The 25,413-nt window shown below is 42.7% G+C and overlaps 1 protein-coding gene across 1 annotated transcript in view; it reads right to left on the bottom strand.

Moving 5' to 3' along the window:
• The window catches only part of egf (epidermal growth factor), a gene marked incomplete at both ends in the record, with an annotated part of 29,462 nt that extends 5,360 nt beyond the window's left edge, over window positions 1-24,102 (bottom strand). The window contains 20 exon segments of the mRNA XM_083651743.1: window positions 841-1,005; window positions 2,160-2,322; window positions 2,801-2,923; window positions 5,067-5,183; window positions 6,000-6,164; window positions 6,281-6,433; window positions 6,647-6,814; window positions 7,342-7,565; window positions 8,153-8,257; window positions 9,067-9,215; window positions 9,992-10,125; window positions 10,506-10,631; window positions 11,599-11,721; window positions 14,738-14,860; window positions 15,595-15,708; window positions 15,831-16,033; window positions 16,305-16,532; window positions 17,636-17,817; window positions 18,316-18,507; window positions 23,971-24,102. Coding sequence (XP_083507869.1) covers window positions 841-1,005; window positions 2,160-2,322; window positions 2,801-2,923; window positions 5,067-5,183; window positions 6,000-6,164; window positions 6,281-6,433; window positions 6,647-6,814; window positions 7,342-7,565; window positions 8,153-8,257; window positions 9,067-9,215; window positions 9,992-10,125; window positions 10,506-10,631; window positions 11,599-11,721; window positions 14,738-14,860; window positions 15,595-15,708; window positions 15,831-16,033; window positions 16,305-16,532; window positions 17,636-17,817; window positions 18,316-18,507; window positions 23,971-24,102 — 3,089 coding nt within the window.
• Window positions 24,103-25,413: the final 1,311 nt, after the last annotated feature.

Here is a 25,413-nt window from a genome sequence, read left to right as displayed (position 1 = left end):
ATTTTGATTTAAAATTACAAGAAAATAAATACAAATGTTTAGCTCTTTTTTTTGGTATTGTTAAAGTGATAATCTGAAAGATTTTCATGTAAATAAATGTTAAGTCACTATCTATCGCCGGACTGAGTTAACGTGATGGTGATTGCGCCTACAGTATGGCCCATTGATGGAAGCCTTTGCATTTTCAGTATTGCAGCATTTGTGAACTGGGTGTCTGTGGTCACTAGTGGGGACATTTTTGTGGACCAACCGATCGACCAGCCGACAGAGCGAGCTCTAGAGCTGCTGGTCACAGGTACACATGTTGCCTGTTTCCAGGGGGACTATTGCCGCCGTGGCAAGAGTTTTGGTCCTAGAGTGATCAGACTAATACTATTGGAATCTGTAGCTTCTCTGCTTTCATTGACATTTTGTTGGACCCTTACTGGTGCAAACAAACAGAAAAAAATCCAACCATTACCGTGATCACTCTGGCAGTACTTTTGCGGCGGTAGTGCCCTTGGAAACAGGTAACATCTGAAAACATTAGCAACCAAATGGCTAAAATGTCCCTGAAAGGCTAACGTTGGGGTCATTTTAGCAGGGACAGCATTTCACAATCATTCTATAATTCTGTGCACTTTCTTCTGCAAAGTATTTACACATTGAATCCATCATATTCTGATTCTATTTGATTGTATTGTATAATACAAAAATAGTAATCAAATGCACACAGGCCTCGGTGAAATCCTCCCTTCCTTCCATCATCCCTCCTTTCCTTTCCTATTTAGTTTTCTTCCTCTCCCTCACTCCGTCCTTTCTTTAATCTCCACACACGGGCTCGTTTGCTCCTCGTCTCACCCGTGGCAGTAGGTGACACAGGCGGCGATGGAGAGCAGGGTGACGAGGACCACCGTGCAGGTGGCGATGACCACGTTCCTCCTCTTCTCCTGCTCAGCCTGCTGCAGCTCCCACCACTCCAGGTCACTGAACTGACAGCGCTCGCCCATGTAGCCTGGCACACAGCTGCAGCAGAACCAGTGAAAACACAATTACATCTGATTTACATTCAACTGGATCAAATAAGAGAAAGCAACGTGCTCAGCTGCAATGCTGCTTCCCATTCTGATAGATCTTAATTGTGCATAGATCTTCATGATGTTGCATATTTGTTTTACTATCAAAAACATATATTAATGCTCTTATATGTCCCAATTGCAATGCATAATCTATGATGTAGTTTTAAGTTGTATCTCTACAGCCATTACATTTCAAATCCCTTCTCCCATAACCGCTTTGGCATGAGGACACAGTCAAAGGCTTTAACTGTAGAACAATAGTGACATCTACTGCTTGTCAACTGTAATGCATACAGTAATGTGGGAGGGAGGGATATAAAAGAGCAGACAGTGAATCATCTATGATCCACACGCCGCATAGCCTATACAGTATTTCCATCTACAGTATGTTGGCGTATTCATGCTGGAGTTGAATTCAAAGTGAGACAAGATATAGGCCTACTGTTTGAACAGGGACACTACTACTTTCTTCATGAAAGACTTACATATATAACCAAGTTGACATTTTGACTCATAGTACAAGTTTTTATAAAATGATGGTCCTTTTTAAGATTCAAGATTCACTTATAGCCACAATAAGTATTCAGATTACGAGGAATTTGTCTTAGTGCAAGTATGCAGCATGGCGATCACATCAATAGTAGAAGATGAAGCTGATTTGACTCTATCCAAATCTCAATAAACAAATAAACAAAAAATACATACATACATAAATATAAAACTCCCAAAACAATTACAAAAGATGTAAGTGCGGACCTTTAAAGTGACATATTATGGGGGGGGGGGGCAGAGTTGGTATCAAGTCAGTGGGGGGATAGGAGGTAACAAAGTGGTAATCTGCGCTATAATGTATATATTTTTTTGCAACATCTTTGGTCCTTAGCGCTCATTGCTGTAGTGTTTTTGCACTCCACAACGTTTCCAGCACTCCACTTGGCAGGCAAACAGTGTGGCCAGTACTGTGATGTTTTTCTTTACATTTTCTCTTGATGAAATTTGAGTCTCCCTAGGTAGCGCTATTCTTCACCCAGACCATGGTATAAAAAGTGATAATCGTGGAGGTCAAAGGGCAAACGGAGGGGTTAGAGTGGGGCTATTTACTTGCAGGCGTAAGACTCCAGTTCGGGAAAGTAGAAGCAGACGCCCTGGTACAGACAGTAGGATTCATGGGTGGAGGGGCAACTCTCTACTGAGTTACTGTCATGACGAGTTTTGACATCAGCGGGACTGCTGGTCGTCACCCATGGAGAGGTGCTCTCCAACTCTGGTGAGAGGGACAATTAGGGGTATATTGTCATTACGTGAGATAAATATAGTATGACATGTGGTTACATTTAAATGTTTGTTATTTGGGGCAGTATTCCTCCTTTGAGTTGGCACATGTATCCCATCTACAATGAAATCGACAAGCTCATGTCCCAATTATGAGATTTCCTGGCGTATTAAATCATGTATGGTCTTTGTAGATTCTAGATGAAAAGGTCTGTTAACGATTAACAACACCTAAATCAGGTCAGGATATGAACTTTAAACACAACACCATTGCATGTAAACATACTCATTGTGCTGCGATTCGTAGCTACTGTTGAATATCCTTTCTACACTACATTTTGGGTTTTCATGTAAGAAACATTTTCTGGGAAGTTAATTTTTAGTGTCAGAGTTAAAGTCAATGGAGATAAAAATGTATTATCCTAACTTGGATATGGAAAGTTTTAGTAGCAATAAATCATCTAACGCACCTTGACATGTGTGGCTGTTGCCATGGTATCCAGCGTGACACTTACAGAAGTATTTCCCCAAGGTATTTTGGCACTCTGCATTTTTGTCACATTTGTGCATTCCCAGTTTGCACTCATCAATATCTACAGGAGCAAAGGGGGGAGGAGAGAAGACAAAATGTTGACGTAATTTATTGTTAACTCATTGAGTGCCAAGGACGGACATGTTCGTCATTTCAAATAGTAACGTAGAGTGCCAAGGACGGACATGTTCGTCAATTGCGTTTTTTGACGGTGGGGCGTCGATCAAAGCCTTCTGCCTCTGATGTACAAATATTATAGCTATTGGATGTGTCTAACCTATTTTACAGAACCCTTAGGTGGCGACAGTGCTCTCCACATAACAGAAAGGCAAGGAAAAAACAAAGAAGAAGTCGTTATGGAAACGGAAATCGCATCGCATCCGTATGCATCGATATGCTGAAGCACGTTACTGCAGCTGTGCCTGCAGCAGCCAATCTGCTCCCACAATTGAGCCGCTCCGTGTCGGTTGCGACAGCAGATCCGCACATCCACACCGTGGAGTTGTTATTATTCTCAACTGGAAGCATCGTTGCCGGTGACAAACACACGCGGAACGCTGTAAAAAAGCAGGATGTCAAGCACCCTTCACTGTGCGCACAGCAAACTCAGCAGAGAGCCACCACAGACAGGAGGAGGAGTGTGCAGTTGAGGCGAGGCGGGGCGGGGCGGGGGGGGGGGGAGGGGGCACGCAGAGCAGCACACACACAACACCCAGACAGACCCAGGCAGCAGGACAGGATTGACAAACGCAAGCCAGAATATCCGATGCCCACCAGCAGCAAATCAAGACCAGCAAGAAGCTGCAACCAGCAGCGCACGCAGGGGCCAGCGCTGCTGGTTGTAGCTAAAAAATATTATTCTGCCAAACAGAATTCCCTGGCCTTCACTGTTTTATTGAAGGAAATTATTTTTGAGGTGTGACTACATTAGAAAAGATTAGCTTCAGAGTCAGTGATGTGCTTGAAATGTTTAATTTCACAAAAGGCCAATTATCTCAGCTTCTAGAAAAAAATTGCTGTTTTTGGATGAATCACGCTATCTTCTCCGGCTCATAACTAAAGAACGGAAAATGGGATCAATAAACTTTTTTTTGCAGATGATAGAATAGAGTCTCATCGTTCTTTGTGCGTGTTCAGTGTTTACATAGTAATATCACACAATATTCTGTGGGCCTCGAGAAATCACTGAAAACGCTCTGAAACTCTGGCACTGGGAGCATCCGTCCTCCAAAAGTGGCTGGCACTCAATGAGTTAATAAGGTGTGTGTGTGTGTGTGTGTGTGTGTGTGCACGCATATATATATACACTCGATTCCTAGGCTTGCGCACTCGCCGAGCTGGCCCTGCAGCTCACATACGCAGCTTGGGCTAGCTAGCTCAGCCGCTGCGTGGCCTCTCCCGCCCTGCACCTCACCGAGCTGGCCCTGCAGCTCGCAAAGGCAGCTCGGCCGTTGAGCTAAGGATAATTTTGTTCTTATGACATCACTGATGACAACCTCGGTCTTAGGACATCACTGATGACATCAGTGATATCGGTGATTATACATATATACCGGTATATACTGTGTATATATATCTTCTTACGTCTGCACGCAAAACAAGAACTCCAGTGAGCATCTCTTTTTTGCAAACAGACTTTAAAGGTTTGAAGCAAGGATGCACTCATCCTGCTAATGTCAAGCGTTTGTTTTGACATGCTCGGAGTGCTACAGCAACAAGTATAGCATAAGTATGATTGTGTAAATACTTTCCTGTGGTGGTTTTAACTTTTCACACACACACACACACACACACACACACACACACACACACACACACACACACACACACACACACACACACACACACACACACACACATTCTCCTCTGTACCAAACTCCACCTGTCTGGCACATGTACTGCAGGTAGGCTAAAACAAATCAAACGCCACCTGTCTGTGTCTAGTGGCACAAACTGTACTGTACATGTAGGTAGGCTAATGCAAATCATTGACGATTGATTCCCTCATACAAAGCGACTCGATTAGAGCATTTCGTGGTTCAGTCAGTGTCTTGCTTAACGACACTTTGACTGGCATGACTGTTGATGGGCACAAACTGGCTGTTGCAGGGATAAAAAACTAACCTTCCCATTATGGGATGGTTTCTCGTCATCGGTAAGCCAGCCTGCCATCCTTAATATTGCGGTCTCTTTATAATACTCACCTACACACACCTGTCCGTCTCCTGTGAAGCCTTCCACACATCGGCAGGTGGCAGTGCCGGCTTCCAGCTGGCACTGTGCGTTCATGCCACAGCGGAGCGAGTAGCACTCATCCTGGTCTGACAGGGAAGGGGACATAAGAGGCAAACCATAACATTTAATCTCTGTCAATTGTTGAATTTCGAGGAAGAGCCCTCAGGTGGTTGTCGTCCAAGTTCAGCAAATAAGGGGCTGATTTCTCCATAGGGAATTTGATATGAAATAATATTACAGGGCACATTGAATTAAACACGAGAGGGATTATATTACATATAACAGTCAGCAATCTTATTTTATTCATCTTAATTGCCTGCAACTGAAGATCAAATATAGTTTGAACAATGTTTTATTGCAGTGATGTTTGTACTCTAATAACCTTTAAGAATTGCTCTGGTGAAGATCATGCAATAATTAATCATGACAAATGATCTCAGGAATTAGCTCAACCAATAGGAGTGTTGTAGAGCAGCACATGCTTCCTCTGATACATGTGGAGTTACACCGGCAGGACATAGTCCTGCCCCCAGTTCCCCTCCCCTCTGAACAGGCGCCCGACCGACCAGAGGAGGCGCTAGTGCAGCGACCAGGACTCATTACCCCACCGGCTTCCCACCCAGACACGTCCAATTGTGTCTGTAGGAATGTCTTCCGGCAATTGTTTCCGATACAATGTCAGAGTTGTGAAAAGCATAATCCGCCCACCCCACTAACCATCACATGCTCACACAAGCATACTAGATTTAGGCTATGCTTTAACAACCTAACAGAAATGCTGAATATCCCAAGACAAATCTAATTTCTGTAATAGAAATTACAATTAATAATGTAGTTAGAAATTCCATTTACAGCCATTTCATGTGTCTGTGCCTGTATAACAGTTAATAGCAGATTGTTACCTGCAACCATCTTCTCTGTGAAGAGAGCTGGCTGACTGCCTTCGTCCGAGTCTAAATCGGCCTCTTCATTCGTTGAGAGCCCAGGTAGGTCCAGGGGCATACTCTCATCGTTTAGTGTTTTGTTTTTGAGAGAAATCATATCAGCGGACTCACTGTCTCCAGATTCTAAATGATGGATACATGTAGTGTACATTAGTCTTAAACACCAGTTCATTTAATTTGACTTCATACTTTGTACGGAGGTATGTAGTGTTACAGAGAGGAGGGCAGCCTTAAATCACCTGTGTTTCCATTGGAAGCATCATCGACAGGCAAGCAACCTTTGCCATCAGCTGACTGGATGTAGTGTGACAGACAGGAGCAGTTGGCCAACCCCAGCCTGCTTTCACACACCTGGGCACAGCCTCCATTCTGGTGAAGACAAACATCTGCCCCTAAAGATAGGGATGCAAAATGACAACCAGAAGCTCAATCATCCATGTTTACTGTAGTAGATGGACTCTTCGTTTGACATATTTTGTTGTTCTCGACGATGGTAATAGAAATGTCTCAAAATGTAATGTTTATGATTTATTAATTTTAAAATGTAACCCCTTGAATATATCAGGAGTCGAGGACATTGGAATAAAATCCCTGTTGTGTTATACCTGGTTTAGCAAGCGGATGAACCACCACAATTGATGATGGTTGGACCAGGTTGCCATCGATACGTTCCAATTTCTTCCCGGTTCGCTTGTGTACGCTCCTCAGGTGCTGCTGCTCCCAATCAGAGAACCACAGTCTGTCCTCAAACACCGCGAGGTCAAAAGGTCGACCTGGACCAATCAGAGGAGACGAAAAGAGTTGGATATGGAGAAATGCACTGAATTTACAGAACCAGCACCTGCTACCAGCAACTGACTTTGTGCAATAATCTGAGGACATCATCACTGGACAAAGGAATAATTTAGAGACTACCATAGCCGCAAACTTGCTTAGGGGTTCTTACCTGCACAGTGACACAAATAGCATGTGTATGCATGTGGACTACACACATTTAATACAAACCCTAGCAAAATTGCAATATTGATTATTATAATATTGAAATCGCAAGAGGTTACAATTGAAAAGGCATTCAGCTTCCTAAACAAGTATTCTGGTTTTCTGCAGAATCCTTGATCTACAAATTGTCAGAGAAAATCTTTCCGTTTAGTTCAAATTCAGAGTATCTCATTTTGTCCTCCACAGTTTTATTTTGAACAGTTCATAAGCGCCGGAAAATAGATTATGTAATTTTTTTCTCCCCAATGCTCTCCATCCCATCCATGTGTATATGCATGTGTGTGCTCCACACAAGCCTCACCTACTTGGTTCTGGGACAGCACCCGTCGGTCTGAGCCGTCCAGGGCGGCGGTCTCCAGCAGACCCCTCCTCCGGTCGCACCAGAACAGACGGTCCTCTGTGAAGTCGATGGTCAGGCCACTGGGGGACAGCAAGTCGCTGCTAGCAATGACCACACGGTCTCTCCCTTCCAAAGAAGAACTTTCTACCACAGGCCGGGCACCTATATCAGTCCAGAACAACTTCCTCAAAAAGGGAAAAAGTAAATAAAATTGTTTTCTTATTAAAAACATTAAAGCTACAGTACGCAAGGTCTTGAAGGCTGAAATCATAAAGTAGAGCTATGATAAGGAACAGTGTCCCGTCTCTACCTAATTGAGATGCAGTAGAATTGTTCTGTCATCCCAAATGAAATGAAATGGTGTTGTCAGTGGTGGGATATTCTCCAGAAGACACTTTACAGGAAGTGAGGAATCAAAACATAATACTGTCCTATAAAACAAACCTTAGATCTTTTGCCTCTCTCAGCCCTTTGGTTTCCTTTGGCATAAAGCGTCACACTGTGTTGGTAAACATGAGTGTGCTGTGTGCAGTTTAGTGACACAGTCATGTGTTATTTTTATTTATATTATATTTATATTATGTCATGTTACATGATTTATGGAGCTTGAAGTCGACAACATTCAAACAGTCACCTCTATCTGCCATTTGGGAAAGAGCGATGTTGCCTAGAGCCTAGAGATTTTAAATTATGCATAATAATAATTTTTGCTTCTCTCTCAATAGTACTATCATTCCTGAAACAAGCATTGGATTATTGTAGGCCTACTTACTTTGCCATAGGATGAACTGCGATTCCTCTTGGTTTCTGCAGGCCTTTGCTTATAATAGTTTCTCTGTTCAATCCATCTAACGTACTGCAGTCAACAGTTGCCCGGCTGGAGGACAAGAATATATGTAGGTATAAATCCGAAAAGAAAAAATATTACATTCTATTGGCATGTTTAGCAAACATAACTACTTGGATAAAATAAAAAAACATGACCCCGAAAAACTCCAGCAGGAATCTAGTAGGAAAATTGTAACGAGTGGTTCATGCTCTATGATGGAATGAAATCAGAATCCACTGTCGTACCAAGACTTACCGGTATATCTGAATTTTTTTACACCAGTTTAAGTGTCTTAATAGGACCTAAAAGGATTTGTTCAAGAGTATATCAGATTCTGACTTGATTCTATTGCACTTTGTACAAAGATTTAACCACAGAAAAGCTTTTCAACTACTGAGTATCCAGATTGTGAATAACCAATATTGACTGGGATGCAGAGGGTTATTGAGTCGTATTGTTACAATACGCCCAATGCAAAGTGGAGGCATGATCCACTTTACTGTTCTATACAGTAACAAATACGGTAAGCATCTTAAGAATGCAGAGAGTCTCCAGGGTTGAGCTCTGTAGGCTATATAGTTACATCCATAGAGTTGTTGGTACCAGGAAGCCTAACAATTACAGATGCACAAATAACTTTTTACGGAAGTCAATTGAGTGTGATCTGACTCCATTTAGAAAAACAAATATCTTGTACATACAGTATGTTCACACAAAATTATTTACTCAAGCACTTAATGAAACATATTGTTGTAGACATTGAATTTAAACCATTGGAACTGGTATTGGTATCGCTATGAGAGATTTCTTTTTTAGAGTCCTCAGGCCTCAGCACTGTCTTAAGTACTCTTACACACCTTTTGTCCGTCCAGTACATCTTGCGGTTGACCCAGTCGATAGCCAGTCCCTCTGGAGAGTCCAAACCCTCAGACACCAGAATGTCTCTGGACCCACCGTCCAAATTAACCCGCTCAATTGTCTTCAGCATTGTACTAGCAAAGTACACCTTTAAAATGCAGATAAAAACACAAGATAATGTAATTTGCGACAACCTTAGGTTGGTCCAAAGGTTGTCACAAATTACATTATCTTGTGGATATTAGTTAAAAAAAACATATCTCTTTCCCATGGTGTGTTACAGGATTAATACTGTATACAAGGGATCAGTCGATCAGCATTTTGGTAAACAAACCTGTGGAAACGGGTAACTTTATAATGGGACCCTATGGAGCCAGCCCTGAGTGTCTCACTCTAGCCGGCTGTGCTGTTTACAAAATTCACTTCATTTTAAAAACTGCGACAGTTCACACAACTTTAACACGACATGCATATATTATACATGAGACTCTTGAGCTACTTATGCTCTCACTCAGAATGTCAAAATATAAGTGATGTCATGTATAGATTTTGAGATATTAACTTTTGTTTGGCACAGCTCATACTAGATAACTGCTGCGGGGTTCCGCATTTCTGGCTGGTTGTGATGTCACGCTGATCCCTCGTATATGTTATTTTTATGCGTACTAAAAAACATTATTGAAAGCTATAGGTCATGAAATAACAGTTTATGTCCAGTAGGTGTCATTGCATGTCTGAACCAAAGCAAGAAAGCCAATACTCCATAGGACTCAGTGAGACTGTAAGGGTATTGCAGTTAATCAGTTCATAATAATAAAAATAATGATAATAATAAATAAGGTAGAAGAAGATGAAGAAGAAAGTGCCTATACTAGTGCCAATAAAAATGGGCCATTTAAGTATTTTATTGAAATGATGTCCCACTTTGTTTTGGACTGGGTCATAATCCAAGGCTAGGATTGCTCCTCTGGGCTCCTCCACAAGCGTTTGGTCCGTGCCATCCAGGTTAACCCGTCGCACGTCTACTAGATTAGCAACCAGCAGATAAGGTGGTGGTCCTAGAGAAGAACAATATATGTTATATTCAGACTGGCATATAGTGGAGGGTAAACACACCTCAACTTGGTTCACCAGCCTTTTAATTAGCAAAGTAAATATATGTTTTTATGGGAAACATAAAAGATAGATTATTGCTCTTTTGGAAAAAATAGTAATTTGTTGTTTATATTGGTGGTTCAATCACCAACGCAAGTTAACCCACCTTTTGATTTACCACTACATCAGCCATCATGATGATAGAACAAAAGTACCCAATGTTGTGCGTGAGTGTTGAGGGGGAAGCTGGAGTTTTTGACTGCGCATGCCCGAACACAGGTGTTTATCTGTTGGGGCCTGTCCATCTTGGCTATTTGCTTTGCTGTACTGTAGTATGACTCACCAGAGGCAATGCAGCGCTTGCCATCTCGGTGGAGCTGGTAGCCGGGCAGACACCCACACTGCCATCTATCAGGGGTGACAGGGGTACAGAGCTGACTGCAGCCCCCTCTGTCTGCAGACGAGCAGCCTGCAACAGCCAAACACAGTATTACACACCCCACACACACACACACACACACACACACACACACACACAGCCTATGTTCTTCACAAAGCGACTTCACAAAGTTTTCTAACATTGACTCAGTCCCACGCATTGATACAATATCTAACATGTTGCTATTACCAAGCCAACACACATTTATTGACTCATTTATTGACTCATCATTCCATGGTGATAGTTTTTTCCTATAATCTTCGTCACATTGATATGTTTTACATGAATTCTCTGAATTGTTGGACACTGGCTGTCTCACTAGCTTTCTCCTCCAGCATACAATAGACTCCTTCTATTATGGGCCTTGGCCTTGGGAAGTCACCAGGGAACCGCCCAGAGGTTCCACAGTCTTGCACTATTGGCCATTGAACTCCACTTGGAGCAGAAGTTGGTCTGACTCCAGGGTGTCAAAACTATAAAGAATTTCCAGCAAGCAAGCGAAAGAAAAAGAAAAAAAACATAATGTTGTGCAGTGCTCTTCTAATTGGGTGGCATTATCAGTTGACCAATAATGCAAAGCCAGCTGGCGCTGTCAGTGTTGTTTAAATAGTGTTCCAGACAACCTGTGAGTCCGGTTGACAGCCTTAATCCGGGTCTTAGTTGCTGGATGTTTGGATAATGTTAGCTACAGATAATAGCAGTCTTTTCTCCCACTGCAATCTATCAAAATGGCAAAAATTCTGACACAAAGTTGACTTATTTGTAGCCAATCATCTTCCAGTTTATCTTAATTTGTTAATTTGTTAATTTGAGAAAATGCTTCTGTTCAGATTTACAGTATGGAATGTTTACAGTCTAACAAAAGTAAAAACATGCTCCACCCATTGAGCTTCAGAATGCAGCAGCGCAGCAGTGTTCAACAACATTGTAATTTGCTGTAACGCACCAGTAAAATAGTCGTATTTTTCAGGGATGAAGAAAATAATCTGCAACATACCAGTACAAGCCTGTCCATCCTCCTGTAGTACTGATCCCTCTGGACAGACACAAACAGCACCCTCATCTGTGGCCAGGCAACCATGGCCGCACTTAGTCATATTGCCTTCACATGGTACGATCTCTGGTAATGGAAAGGAAATGTATATCTTGAGTTAAAGGCTAAACTGAAGGGGGAAAAGTGATAAACTAAAGCCAAGTAAATTGAACTGATGGAAACACATTGTTGACTCAAGGAACTGTACAGTACGGCAAATCGATTGAAATTGAAGAACATAAATTAACTGTTCAATAAACATGTACATCTATTTCTCGGCCACTCAACCAATATATTGTGGCTGCTTTCTGTAACATAACTGCCATATTAACAAGGCCAGAGTGTTGTCACGTGGACACGTTCAAGAATAATGTCCTGGTTATTTTTAGCCAGGCGGGTCCTGTAGTAGCTTCGGACAAACCCAGATGGTCGGAGGACAACAAGCTTCTTAACCCCTGCTCTAGTCTGGTCAAATCCCCTCATGAAGTCAGCTCTAATCCTGTCCACATAGGTGTAAGTGTGATGAGGAGGCAGTTAAAGGCCCACTGAGTTGAGGGTGATATAATGTTGGCTGTCCTGTAGCTGGGAATGTGGGCAGAGGGACAGCATGTGGGTATGAACCTCATGGGAAATGATTGCCTGGTTGCTGTGGTTTGGACCCTTGCGCTCCTTACTATTGGTTGCTTGCTTGTAATGTTGGCGATGTGGTAGTTGTCAGCTGAATGCCTAACATCTACATGTCACTTGTAATGTAAATCTAACTGACATTGGGCCAACTTTCCTCTGAGAAAATAAATAAATAAATAACTGAAGCACGCATGACTATTTCAAAAGTGCACCGAATGTGGATATAAAAATAAAATAACTTACAGGACTACTCTTCAAACGTTTTTTTATGCTTTGTACATGATTTTTCCATTAAAAATTTTTATTTTTGAAGTACGACGACAGACTTTGTGTAAGCAAAACATTGAGCGTTTCCAACTTCCAATCCATTTAGGTGATCCAGTGCCGGGGCCCTCGGTAATGTTTTGTTTGCTCCGGTGTTACTTCCTGCCTTTAAGGCACAGAATGAGTGGGAACTGGTGAAAAAGGCGAATTGTCTTCAATGTCTGGCCTGTTGTCTTGGCTGTTTCCTTCTGCACCTCCTGGAAAGGCTGTCTGCTAACCAGCTTAAGGCAGACAAAGCTGCTATCCAAATACATTGCATGTTGCGAATGGCACCATCTTCATCTAATCTCACGTGTCTGTAGAAAACCTATCCTGCTCTCTTGGTCTTGTGAACATAGCTGTGAGATTAGAAGAGAACACATTAGAATGGAGCCACAATATTTGATCTATTTTTTGTTAAAAATAAAAATGATAATAAATAAATAAATAAATAAATGAGAAAAAGTGAACAGTGAGCACACTCCAAAAAATATATATATAACTTCGGTGCAGGGCACAAACAATATCAAGTCACAGCAGGAAACGCCAGCACAGAAAAAAGTATTTTTGAAGGTTTAATACCTGTAGTCTGGGTAGGGCAGCAGCACAGCACAAACTGTTTCGGCACACAGGCCTTCCTCAGTGTCAATACTGCTGCTGCCCTACCCAGACTACAGGTATTAAACCTTCCAAAATACTTTTTTGTGTGCTGGCGTTTCCTGCTGTGACTTAATAAATAAATAAATAAAAACTATAAATAAGTGATTAAACTGAGTCAGAGGGGTTTTATGCCACAATATTCTTGTAAAATATCCATTGCACATATTTACAAATGCTTACCCACAACTCAATTAAGACCTTTATACATGCCCTCATGATGGCTATGTATACCTTTCTGCCAAATGATAAAAAGGCGTATTGTTTTCAAATCTAGCCACTAAAAAGAATGTTGTTGCTCTGGCAGACAACAGACCTGCATTATGGGTGAGAAGACTGACCAGAACAGAATGGTTCAACCGATATGGGTTTTAGAAAGCTGGTACCAACACTTGTGGATTGAAGCTGTCGGCAGCCGATATTTTGTGCCAATATTCATTATCTTTAATATTGACCAAAAAATAAAATGATTCAATGTTTTCCACAGTAGTTAATTATTCTTGGCAGGGTGGAAAAGCCTCTGAAACAAGACCCAATGTTGCCAGATACATCTATTTGTTTCAAGCCCAAAGACTGTTCAAAACACACAGAAAACCGCCCGGTGCTGCTGAGCTTAACGTTCAAGTGACATCCCTGTTCCCATCTACCTTACAACCTTTCAGTCTTACCCCTTCTTAAACCTGTAGGAGGGTCACAAAGTGTCTGTGTTTTGACCCCCTGTAACCTAACAGAGATTTGGCAGCTCTTATAAGTCTAGTCTGTCTGGTGACCTCTGACCCTGTCGTTTTATTGGCTCTGTGGGGTCAAAGTGTCTGCGGGACAAACACAACCTTTCATAGGAGCTACAAAAAGGAGAGGATCTAATCTCAAATGTTATGCTGAATATTATATGACATGAGTGGTCATATGGACACAGCCTATTCTGCCTGTGTCCATAGGTAGGTGTCCAGATTCATAAGAATCATACGATTTACCCCTTTTTGAACAAAACCCAGCATTTGCTGGCCAAGAATCCTGTGCAGCAAACAATACAATAATCCCATGCTGAAAAACCTTTAATTGGAAGAAAAGGCCTCTTGAAATGTGGATAGTGCAGCCACTCAATCTTGCAATTTCAAATAGCACTTGGTAGAATTCCAGCAAATGTGTTGAATTTGAACTATTATTCCAGGGTTTCAGCAAATCTTACTGGTGAGATCATTGCCATTCACAAATTTCACCGTTTCACCAATCTTAGCTTAGTCTTAGCTTTATAACATGCTATGAATTAAGTTGGATGAAAAACACGTTAGCTGTCAAACAGACTTTTATGTCAATGCACTTAGTGACATTTAGTGCCATAATATCACTGACTATCTCAAGCTATTTCAACTTCATTTCAGCATTTTTCTTACTCTAACATGAATTGTTCTTACAAATGAAATAGTTATGAAGGCAAAATGAATTTTTCAACACCTACAGTAGTAAAATTAACCACGTAAGATGAGTACTTTTAACAAAAGTATTTCCAGTTTACCTTGGCAGGTTTTTCTGTCTGGTAGGAGGGCATAACCGCTGGGGCAGGTGCAGAAATAGGAGCCTGGCATGTTTTCACAACCCAGAGAGCAGCCATGGTTCCAAAGGGCACATTCATTCACATCTGTGGCACACGGACAAAAGTACTGATGTAGCATAACACTGCATAAGGCCATGTAGTGGACGCTTTGGGCGTATGGGCGGGCCCGGCCCAGTAGGAATGACACTGCTAGCCCAGGCTTAATGCTGTCCTCTATCATACAGGACCACCGTATATACCACTGCATGTACAGTACTTATAATGACAAGATCAAACCTGTGATATCCATGAGTAGGCTAATCCATGAGGTTCTTGTTTTTACCAGCCACGGCACCATGTGGTACTGAGGAAACAAGTGAAACCAAACTAGAGAGATCCCCGGAATAAGGGAAAACAACGTCTTGTGCCGTATAAATGCTGGGCTTTCCCACTAGGAATATGACGATATCCGACACTGCAACTTTGGCGATGTAGTTGGATCCTAGACCCATCCTTTAAAATACATGGAGGAGGTGTCCGGATCTTCCATATTTCTATGACAGCTGAACCGTTAGCTGTCCCTTTCTGCAACCAGTTCGGCTCCGCCCACAAAATACGTAATCACTGTTTGCAAACTTACAAGAGGTCTATTGGATCACTATTGCGATTATAAGAAGTATAGATATTTTTATATAAGTATAATCAATTGGCAATTGAGAGTAGCAACTTTGACATTTATACGAAAATGTTATAATTTAGATTATTTGATTGTCATGCAGTCGAGGCCTTTTCAGTTCATTTACTTGCGGCCTTAATTAATTAAGTAATGCATTACCTACCTTCACAATAATTGCCATGTTTACTGAGGGCAAAGCCTTCACTGCACTGGCAGCCCCCCTGCTCAGCTGGACTGGAGCACACATTCACACAGTTACCACTGGGTTCGTCACAACCTGTATGAAAACGGGAGCAATTGTAAACTTAAAAAAATACTTGGGTAGAGTCTCTTAATAAAATAAAGGGGGGTAATTCATATAAAAACAGGAGAGAGAAAAATAGAAACATTGACTGTAACCTGGAAGTGGTGATACGGCATCTTCTATTGGCTGGTTGAGGGGATGCACCACCCTGATATCAACTGGGGGTTTTGTCATGAGTTGAGTGTTGACATTCACTGGCTGTCCACCAGTGTACTTGTTGACTTGTTTTATAGCCTGAGATGAAACATCAGTGTAATAAAAGTGCTCCAGAAAAACAGATATTCCCAAAGACTGAGACCTGGCAGGAAAAACAAACAAAAACAAAACATGCAACATTAAGTATTAAAATAATCTTTGAACTATTAGCCCTAATGTGCTGCAAAGTCCAACATCTGCGATTTCAAAGTCGGCTGCTAAATATCATTGCATTCACATGCTATTTTGTCAGAAAATCAACCCGGAAGACAAACGATAAACAAACTAATACATAACTAATATTTATCCAGGCTGCAGCTTTGCAAGTTGCTGAATTGTTCAACTTTGGCAGAGGTTTTTTGTGGTAAACTTACCGAAGTGTCAGATCTAAGATCTTTATGATGTTCCCATTGTAATCACAAGAGCCAATGGCACTGTCTCCCTGCAGACCAAACTGCACCCAGAACAGTCTCTTGTCAGCCCAGTCGATTGCCAGTGCTTTCAGTTGCTTTGCTATCTTAATCAGTGTCGTCTTCATCTGCCCCACCGCATCAGACCGCTGGATACTTGGAGTCATCCCACCAGACAACCAAAAGAGAAACCTGCAAAATAGTTGTTTTTTAACTGAGAGGTATAGCGAGTGGGGGGGGGGGGAGGCTTGACATTTATCATTCAAAACCCCTAAAATATACAGGACCTGATCTTCAAAAGTGTTTTTGTTTTTCCATCCAAGCACTTCAGGTACTTGCTATCTTACAAAGATACCCTAATCTGTTTTCATTTTATGTTATCAATCATAATGAGTAAAAATGAATAAAAGTCAGTCTTGTGTTCTTGTGCCTCATACTTATATTTAGTTTAGTAACGTGAAATTAAGCAAAAATAATATACATTAGGGTGGCAGCTTCAATTTGAAGCATATCTGTAGCATAATATATCATGACAATGGCGAGACAAATCTGCCATGACTCACATTTTCACAATGATTTGTTAAACTGCTGGAGCAAAATGCAGAAAGATGTCTGGCGTGATGTGGCCAGGTAAACATGGTGACCTCTGTCTCTGACCAGAGAGAGACTGTTATGTGAGTCAGTCTGTCGTGCTTGTCTGGCATGATGTGGCCAGGTAAACATGGTGACCTCTGTCTCTGACCAGAGAGAGACTGTTATGTGAGTCAGTCTGTCGTGCTTGTCTGGCATGATGTGGCCAGGTAAACATGGTGACCTCTGTCTCTGACCAGAGAGAGACTGTTATGTGAGTCAGTCTGTCGTGCTTGTCTGGCATGATGTGGCCAGGTAAACATGGTGACCTCTGTCTCTGACCAGAGAGAGACTGTTATGTGAGTCAGTCTGGCATGATGTGGCCAGGTAAACATGGTGACCTCTGTCTCTGACCAGAGAGAGACTGTTATGTGAGTCAGTCTGTCGTGTTGCACCTATGTGCCAGCCATGCTCGATGGAGGGAGACACAACATTGGCACGTACAGTATCTGTATCTGAACTCTGATTCATAGTGGGGCGGCATAGCTAACCTATCGTTCATTTTGCCGTCTGTCCCACCAGAGTCTTATTAGTCGTCAAGACACACAGACTCCGGGTGCCCACATTGCACTTCACTGTATGCAAGTGTCACAACCTTCAAAGGCAGGAGTCCAGCAGCATCAGTGTTTAGTGTTAAAGTTCGGGTTTGATGCAGAATGGATTACCTGTTAATGGGGTCAACAACTATACAACTTGGTTGGCTCTGGTGTCTTAAAAGAGTCCTCTCATTTTCCCCATTTGTATCCATTCTCTTGATGGTTCCCTTTTCTCCACTGGTCCAGTAGACACTATTCCGAATCCAGTCAACTGCAAGACCTGAGATGCTTTTCTTAGATGAGTACAGTTTCTGGAAAATGTTTTCAAATGAACAGATGAACAGAAATGATTCAAATCCTACAAAGCAGAAATAATTTCCAGTTGCGATGCCCAGTGTTAGAGAAACCATTGATCGCTCAGTTCAATGACTATAGAGACACTGCGGAGCGCGTCATCATTCAGAAACCACACCCAAAACGGGGGAAAACACAAACTCCCGTCCAATCCTGGCGTTCTCCTATGCCGCGTTCTCAATGGCTTCCTTGTTTTCCTCGGGAGTACAAAAAACTTTAACTGGCGATTTTTTACATTTGTTGTATGTGCAGCCCACCACACAACAGCTTTTAGCTATGTTTAATTCAAGGGAAATGACGCTGGTGTGTGGAAGCGAACGGAGAGCTTGTCCCCGTGATGGGCGTGGCCTATTTCATGCAGTGTTTCTATGAAGCTAAGCTGGAATTTCTGACATGAGGCTGAATGAGAACTCTACTGTCTAAATTCCTGAGGACTGTGGGAGTTACGTAATCACCTGTCTGTGTGTTCCTCTCAGCGCTGCTTTGTAGATGACCCCGGTGTGTTTGTCAGCCCAGTAAACCCTCTCCTCCCTGAGATGGAAGTCAAGAAGGATGGAGCTTCCCACCCCGGTCACAAGCCGTCTTTGGTTCCTCCCATCGAGGTCCATCCGATGAATAGCCTTACCATGGCCGAAGATCAGGTAGGGCTCTGGACCATAGCAAACGAACAGATCATACAGATCTCCTGTCAGTCTTTCATTCTTTCCTGTGCAGATTTTATACATTTTATTACAGAATGCTATATCATTATCCATAGACAACATTGTCTCAATATTAATCACTCAATATAGTAGTACAGTACAATATAATAGTACAGATGATTTCATCCTCAAAATGTATTAGCTGTAGGTAAAGGTCTTAAAAGATAATAATTTTGATGTTTTTACAAAATATCTTACTTTCATGTCAGACATCATTTTGTAAGAGATGGTAACACATTTTTCAAATGATGGTTGTCTCATTTTTACCATAAGACCATAACCATATGTCTCCCATCTCTGCATGTAGCTTTGATTCATGCAGTTTTGGTACCTTTCGTTCAACTGTGAACTGAGTTACTGACTGACTGTGCCAGGGTTCCCACAGGTCCTTGAAATCCTTGAAAGTTTGTGAATTTGGTGGGTAGGGGGGTGTCAAGGCATTGAGCGTTTTTTTAAATAGATATGGGCAGGGTGCAGAAGTAACTTTTTTGTCCACTTGCCAAATAACTAGTGAATATTACAATTTTACCAGCCACTCAATAGATTATAATTGGGGTTTTTAGCTGGTGAGTGAAGCAAATCTACCAGCCACTTGCATTTTATTATTTTACCAGCATTTGGCTGGTGGCTGGTGCTTCTGTTGTGCCCTGGGTGATTGAAAGTGCTTGAATTTCTATATTTTGTGCAAAAGTAGAAAATGAAAAGTATTTAATTTGATATTTAAGAAGGTGTGGGAACCCTTCCTTTTAAATATTTGAATTTTGTGACATTAATAATTTTGAAACTGCAAATTTCTCATCTTGGGATTCAAATGTAAGTCTTTTGTGCATGTGGATACTGCTAGCCTACTCTATGGGAGACCTGTTTAACAACTGGTTGAAACTCAGGAATGGCGAAGTAGCCGCACTATGACAGCATTTAACATTTCAATAGCTGCTGCTTCCAACTTTGTGTAACACCATGGTTGTCATTAAACATGTCAAATCGCTGTTTGCTAAATAGCCCATTCATGGCTATTAGTGGGGTGAAGTTCAAGGCAGCCTCAACTGCTCTTGAATAAAATGGCTATCCCTTAGCAACACATCTCGCACTAAGCTTTGAATTGGGAAACACCTCCCGTACAAATGAAAGTACGGTAGTCTTACCAGGCCAGAATTTTTTGATCATAGAATTATTTTTCCTCACATTTTTCAGCTAAAACTTTAAAACACCCAACTACTCGTTATGAAGAACAAATATAATAATTAGCAAATTGAACGAGTATCAAATACATGTCCATTGTGGGAAATATGCTAATATTCCTCCCCATGCATAGAGGCAATTTGCTCTAGAGACCATTACACTTTGACAGGGTGGGCCATGAGGTCAAAACAAATGTATGTTGGCTCTCTGCTGACCCTGGACAGAGGGTCATCTGGTCGAACATGTTAATAAGCTGTGTCAAAACAACACTGTCATGTGCAACCATGGATACTGCTCACTAACACTGTGGAATGGAGAAAACAATGAAGCAATGAGCCAGACCAGACAAACAATGCAGTGAGCAGTCTGGGGCTGACACTCCAACATGGCCACTGGTGCTGCTAGGTTGCTAGGATGCATTGTGATGAATCATCATTGGTGACAAGTTCACAGCCTGGCCCCATCGTGCATCCTGACCTAGTAACCCTACCCACGCTTATTTAGTTGGATGTGATTCTGATTGATTGAGGAATGTAGTTAATAGCCAAATAGCATTTCCTTGGACACTTTAGGATCCATTGTGGTTGGGACGTTTAGAGAGTAGACATCTTGGATACTAGGGCTGTGAATCCTCACTGGCCTCACAATTCGATTCGATTACGATTAATCTGTCAACGATTCGATTCGATTCCACGATGCATCACGATGCATCTCGATACAGCTCAAAGTATTGCAGCTCAATTCTCAATTCTCTGTATTATTTACTGCACATGGCTACTTTTTCATCAATTAATACAGTCAGATAAATAACAAGTCCCTTTTTTTACTTAGAAAGTGCTTTAAAATCGGAATGTCAACAGAAATTTTAACATCAACGATTCATCTGTCAACGATTCGATCCGATTCAATTCACATGTCCGCATCGCGATGCATCGATTATTTTTGACACCCCTATTGGATACTATGCTAGTTTGGTTCGTTTGATACAGTATTGATTGATTGGGGGGGGGGAACCATCTAGGTGTGTGGCCTGTTCATGAATTAGACTGCATTAGACAATTTCGCTGTTCACTGTTTAACTCCAGAACCCAGAAATCAACGTAACGTCAGTGAAATGCATATACTGTAGCACAGCCATGTTCACCAACCCGGCTGCTCTGTGATGCTCTGGGACGAGAGAGGCATTATGTAATGTTGGTGAATCTAGCTTTCTCTGCATGCAGTGTTTGCTCTCTGTGCCATTTAAGAGACAGTTTGTATTTCGCTCTTAAGTTTTATCCATCACTTCCCTTGAGTGTGTGCATAGCTGTATACCTGCTGACACCACAATCTCATTTTGGCAAATAGGCTGAATCTATGCAAATATTAGTGATTGAACACCTCTCTCTATTGCAGGCAGCCCCACTTTGTGATAGGCTAATAAGATGCCCGTGTACCAAAAATACATGTACCAGAATGTATTGTAAGACTTAGGCCTTGGCCACACTGACCCGTTATGTCTGTCCGTGTGCGTTCATTTCTCTGTTCACTTCCATAATGACAGCTGTCCGACTGTCCGTGGAGTACTCAGAAGCGTACGTATCCAGAAAATTTGCATACGTTTTGATGGACAGAAAGTTGAAGAGGGATGAACTTTTTCTGGCTGGACGTATCGGATGGTCGGATGGTCGGATAGTCACTGTCCGTTTAGCCAATCAGAGTCGAGGTCTCGAGAGGAGGCGTTCCGAGATTTGTTTCAACTTTTCAAAGAAGATGGCGGCTGAGGCGGTGAAGGAGGCTATAATTAATGCTGTGTACACCATCCCGCTGTTGTACAACGTGATAGTCAGTGTCACCGTCTGATTTCACCATCTGATCTGGTCATTCGGTGGCATTTTATTGCCACATAGGTAACGTAGCGCACAGAGCTAACAGCTAGCTGACGCCAGCTTTCTTCTTCTCTCGGTTTATAGGCGGGTCGCTGACACCTTCAAGGTGCTTACCGCCACCTGCTGTACAAGTAGGTTACTTGTACATGCAACGGACATAAATCTATCCGTCTATCTGTTCTGTCCATTTTCTGATGGATCAGTGTGGCCAAGGCCTTAGTCAAGAAGCCCAATGATCTACTATTTGACTGTCTTATCAACATTTCACCTAACACATGGTTGACATCTTCTCTGATGAAAAGGCCAGCAGCTCTATAATCACTCTGTCTTGGTTGGTCCGTCCACAAAAAGTTCACCACCCTTTAGTGGGCCCTTTAGGTTTTCACCCTAGGAGGCTGAAATTTGGCATGGAGGTCAAGTGTATGTCTTTGTGGTCATGCCATTGGGCCTTTTTCACAGCAGCCATATTGTGTCTGAAAGGCAGGGTAAACACAGGTGCAACGGCAGTGCAAAGAGTGTGAGCGCACAGGGCCTCACACGGTGGTCACACCTCATAGGGTCCTCGTGCCTGGCCTGCAGTCCTGCATGGATTGTATTACACACATGGAGTGCGAGCGATCCTGTCTCCCGCGGTCTCTCCCTCCTCTACGCACAAACTACCCTTCTTCCCTAGATGTGTGATCTCCCCACTGTTTGTTTTGGAATCATCGGTAGATCATGAAAACCTATAGTGCACAACTCCTCGTTGTGTGGATGTCGTTTGAGTCTCTCTCTCTCTCTCTCTCTCTCTCTCTCTCTCTGCTGCTTCCGAGGCGAGAACCAGCGACCGAGCAGCGCCGGTGCCATTGAGCAGAACATTTCCTTTTCTCTGTGCGCTCCGACTATGCATGGAGATGCTGTATTATTTTTTCGACTGAGATAAAAACATCTCAACTTCTTGGAACTCTGTAGATGCAGAAGTAAAGGCACTACGCCAGTTTTACTGTGAAAGGAATCCATTACTAGAAATGTATCACACTTCGCGTGCTCCTTTCTATTTTCCCTCACTGGCTCGCCCGCTGAACTGGCATTGCTCAGTTCTAGCATGCCCTCGAGGTCTCGCCCTCGAGGTGTCGCCCGCTTGGCGGGCTGGCAGATGTTGGCATTAACTGATTGTTTGGTCTGAGACTGAGACTGGGCTAACTGCATCATGGCCTCTCAGCCCACATGCCAGGGCAGCAGCCTGACCCAGTCAAATGAGATGACCTTTTGACTGTCAGGGGTCACCAGCCCCAAGCCTCCTCAGATCTCTCTGTGGCATCCCAGCAAAGACATTGGCTCTGCCTGAGTGATGCACGCACGCACGCACGAGCACACACACACACACACACACACACACACACACACACACACACACACACACACACACACACACACACACAGGCATGCACGCACAAGCACACACACACACACACACACACACACACACACACACAAACACAAACACACACACACACACACACACACACACATACACACGCAGAAGAGCAGGCTAGCTTGGGCTTTGGTACAGTATATCATACTGTCTGTCTGGCCAGCTACAGTAAGTTCCCTTTCATATAAAAGCTCTCTTTCATAAAAGCTGTCTTTCACCTCCAGCCACTCCCCTTGCTCTGCTGTCAGTGAAGATGGAGTTATTCTTTGTATACTGTAAGATACTCTTTTTTTGCCCTCCAGAGGCCAATTGGCACCATCAGTTACACTACAGTGTCCCCTTAGTGATGGGGAGGATCAATTCAAGTTTTGCTTCACATTCACAATGAGATACCTACCAGTTGTTTGGCACCTTAGAAAATCATCAGCATCACCAAAATAAAACAAATGTAGTTATGTACTTTTAAACGTTCAATTTAGGAAAAAAATTATTTTAGTAAACAATTATGGTGATATTAGGCTGTAATATAACCGATACCTGTTATCTGATACACTGATCACCACTGTGTTAACTGCATGTGTGCATTAAGCCATGTAGAACACATATACAACATACAGCATTAACACTTGGAGGACTTGGGCACGGAACAACATTGTGATGTAACAGAAAATACAAAGAGAGAGAAAAGAGTTCCATGGCCAAGTCCACATGTAGAGGGAAAGTGCCATACTGTCATCACAAGAAATCAAATTGAACCTAATTCGAATCAAAAAATAACTTTTTTTGTCAAATGCAATAAATGTACAGGAGCCTACATAGGAATCCACACTGACACAAGGACCTAATGTACGAGCACACTATCCTCCACTGTGTCTGCAGTACTTTCAACATCACCTCTAGCAGTGCTCAGCCTCATGTGGACAGGACAGGTGTGAGCCTGCCACACTCACCCACACAGCTGGCGTTTCTCCCCCCGCCAGACAGGCGCTCATCCCAGCAGGCTGGACCGAGAGCCCAGGCTCCCGAGCTTTGCACCATCAAGTAGATCAGCGCTGCCGCGATCGCTGCCACCAACATAATCGTGCGCTCTGTCCCTGCGCGGGGAGCTGCACTTCTTCACTTTGTCTCAGGCATTCCCACAGTCAGCAGCACAGGCACACAACAATCCCCCAAATCGCCGATGGACTGTTGGCATCCTTGTCCAAGGCTTCAACCAAGAGAGACAAGGGAGCTTTACATCCCAAAAGAAGTCATGACCAAAGAATGATACAAAAAAACAAAAACAAAATGATGGTGGACACAGATGGAGGTGGGTGATACTGCCAGTGCAGTTTTCAACCCCAAAAACTGTCCATGTGGGATCCTCCTGCTCACTCCTCACTTCGGCCCCCAGGCTGCCTGGCTGTTTTGGAAGCAAAGTATGAAATTCCTGACACTCCCGTGGTAAATTTTACACATCCTAGACCAGCACTGGAGGAACATCTCTTTCAGCAGGAGTCAGTGTCTGATAGAGCAGCACTGGAGGAGAATCTTCTCTCAGCGGGAGTCAGTGTCTGGAGCAGAATGTGGGATATGCAAGAAATGAGGCTGGGCCAAAGACAGGTCCCAGAAAATAACAGCAACCTACCCCCACCCCACCCCCTGACATGTGTGTGTGTGTGTGTGTGTGTGTGTGTGTGTGTGTGTGTGTGTGTGTGTGTGTGTGTGTGTGTGTGTGTGTGTGTGTGTGTGTGTGTGTGTGTCTGTCTGTCTTGGAAGGCTATTGAACTAAACACTAGCCTGAACCACTGTTTTTTGTTTTGTTAATTTACAGGGAAATAAATTCACCTCTTGCACCGTTGCAAACTAATACACACCATTCATAAATAACCAATCATACACACATACCCCGCACACAATAGGCACTCTGTTGTGTGTCCAGTGAGTGAATGTGAACTGGGTCTGTGTCAGACTGTCTCCTGTACAAGTTCATCTGGCTCCTGGAGGGAATTAGCCAGAATGAGTAATCTATAGAGAACGGAGGACGAGTGGAGCAGATTATCCCTTAATTGTTTGTCTTTTTTTACGCAGGATAACAACTAACAGACGCCAGAAACCAAAACCCCTATTCATACCCTTCATGACTAGCATTATTGTCAGCAGCAATGTCACCAGTAACCTTGTAGACTAGAGGACCAGTAGAGGTTCTACATGGCTGAGAAATGTGCTCTGTCTCCAGATATTGAAAGGCATTGGCCTTTTCCCACGACTTCACCCTGGCAGATTACAATGAACATGTTGGTAAGGTGACTAGTGTGATGAATAACAACATGTGTGTATTTGAATCATTGTGGCTGCATCGTAGCTAGGACACAGCAAAGAGTGTGTAGATACTGCAACAGACTGAAT

This window comes from Poromitra crassiceps, assembly GCF_964638095.1.
Source record: "Poromitra crassiceps genome assembly, chromosome: 15".
In the NCBI taxonomy this organism is placed as follows: domain Eukaryota; kingdom Metazoa; phylum Chordata; class Actinopteri; order Beryciformes; family Melamphaidae; genus Poromitra; species Poromitra crassiceps.
This window is presented reverse-complemented; position numbering and strand designations above follow the sequence as displayed.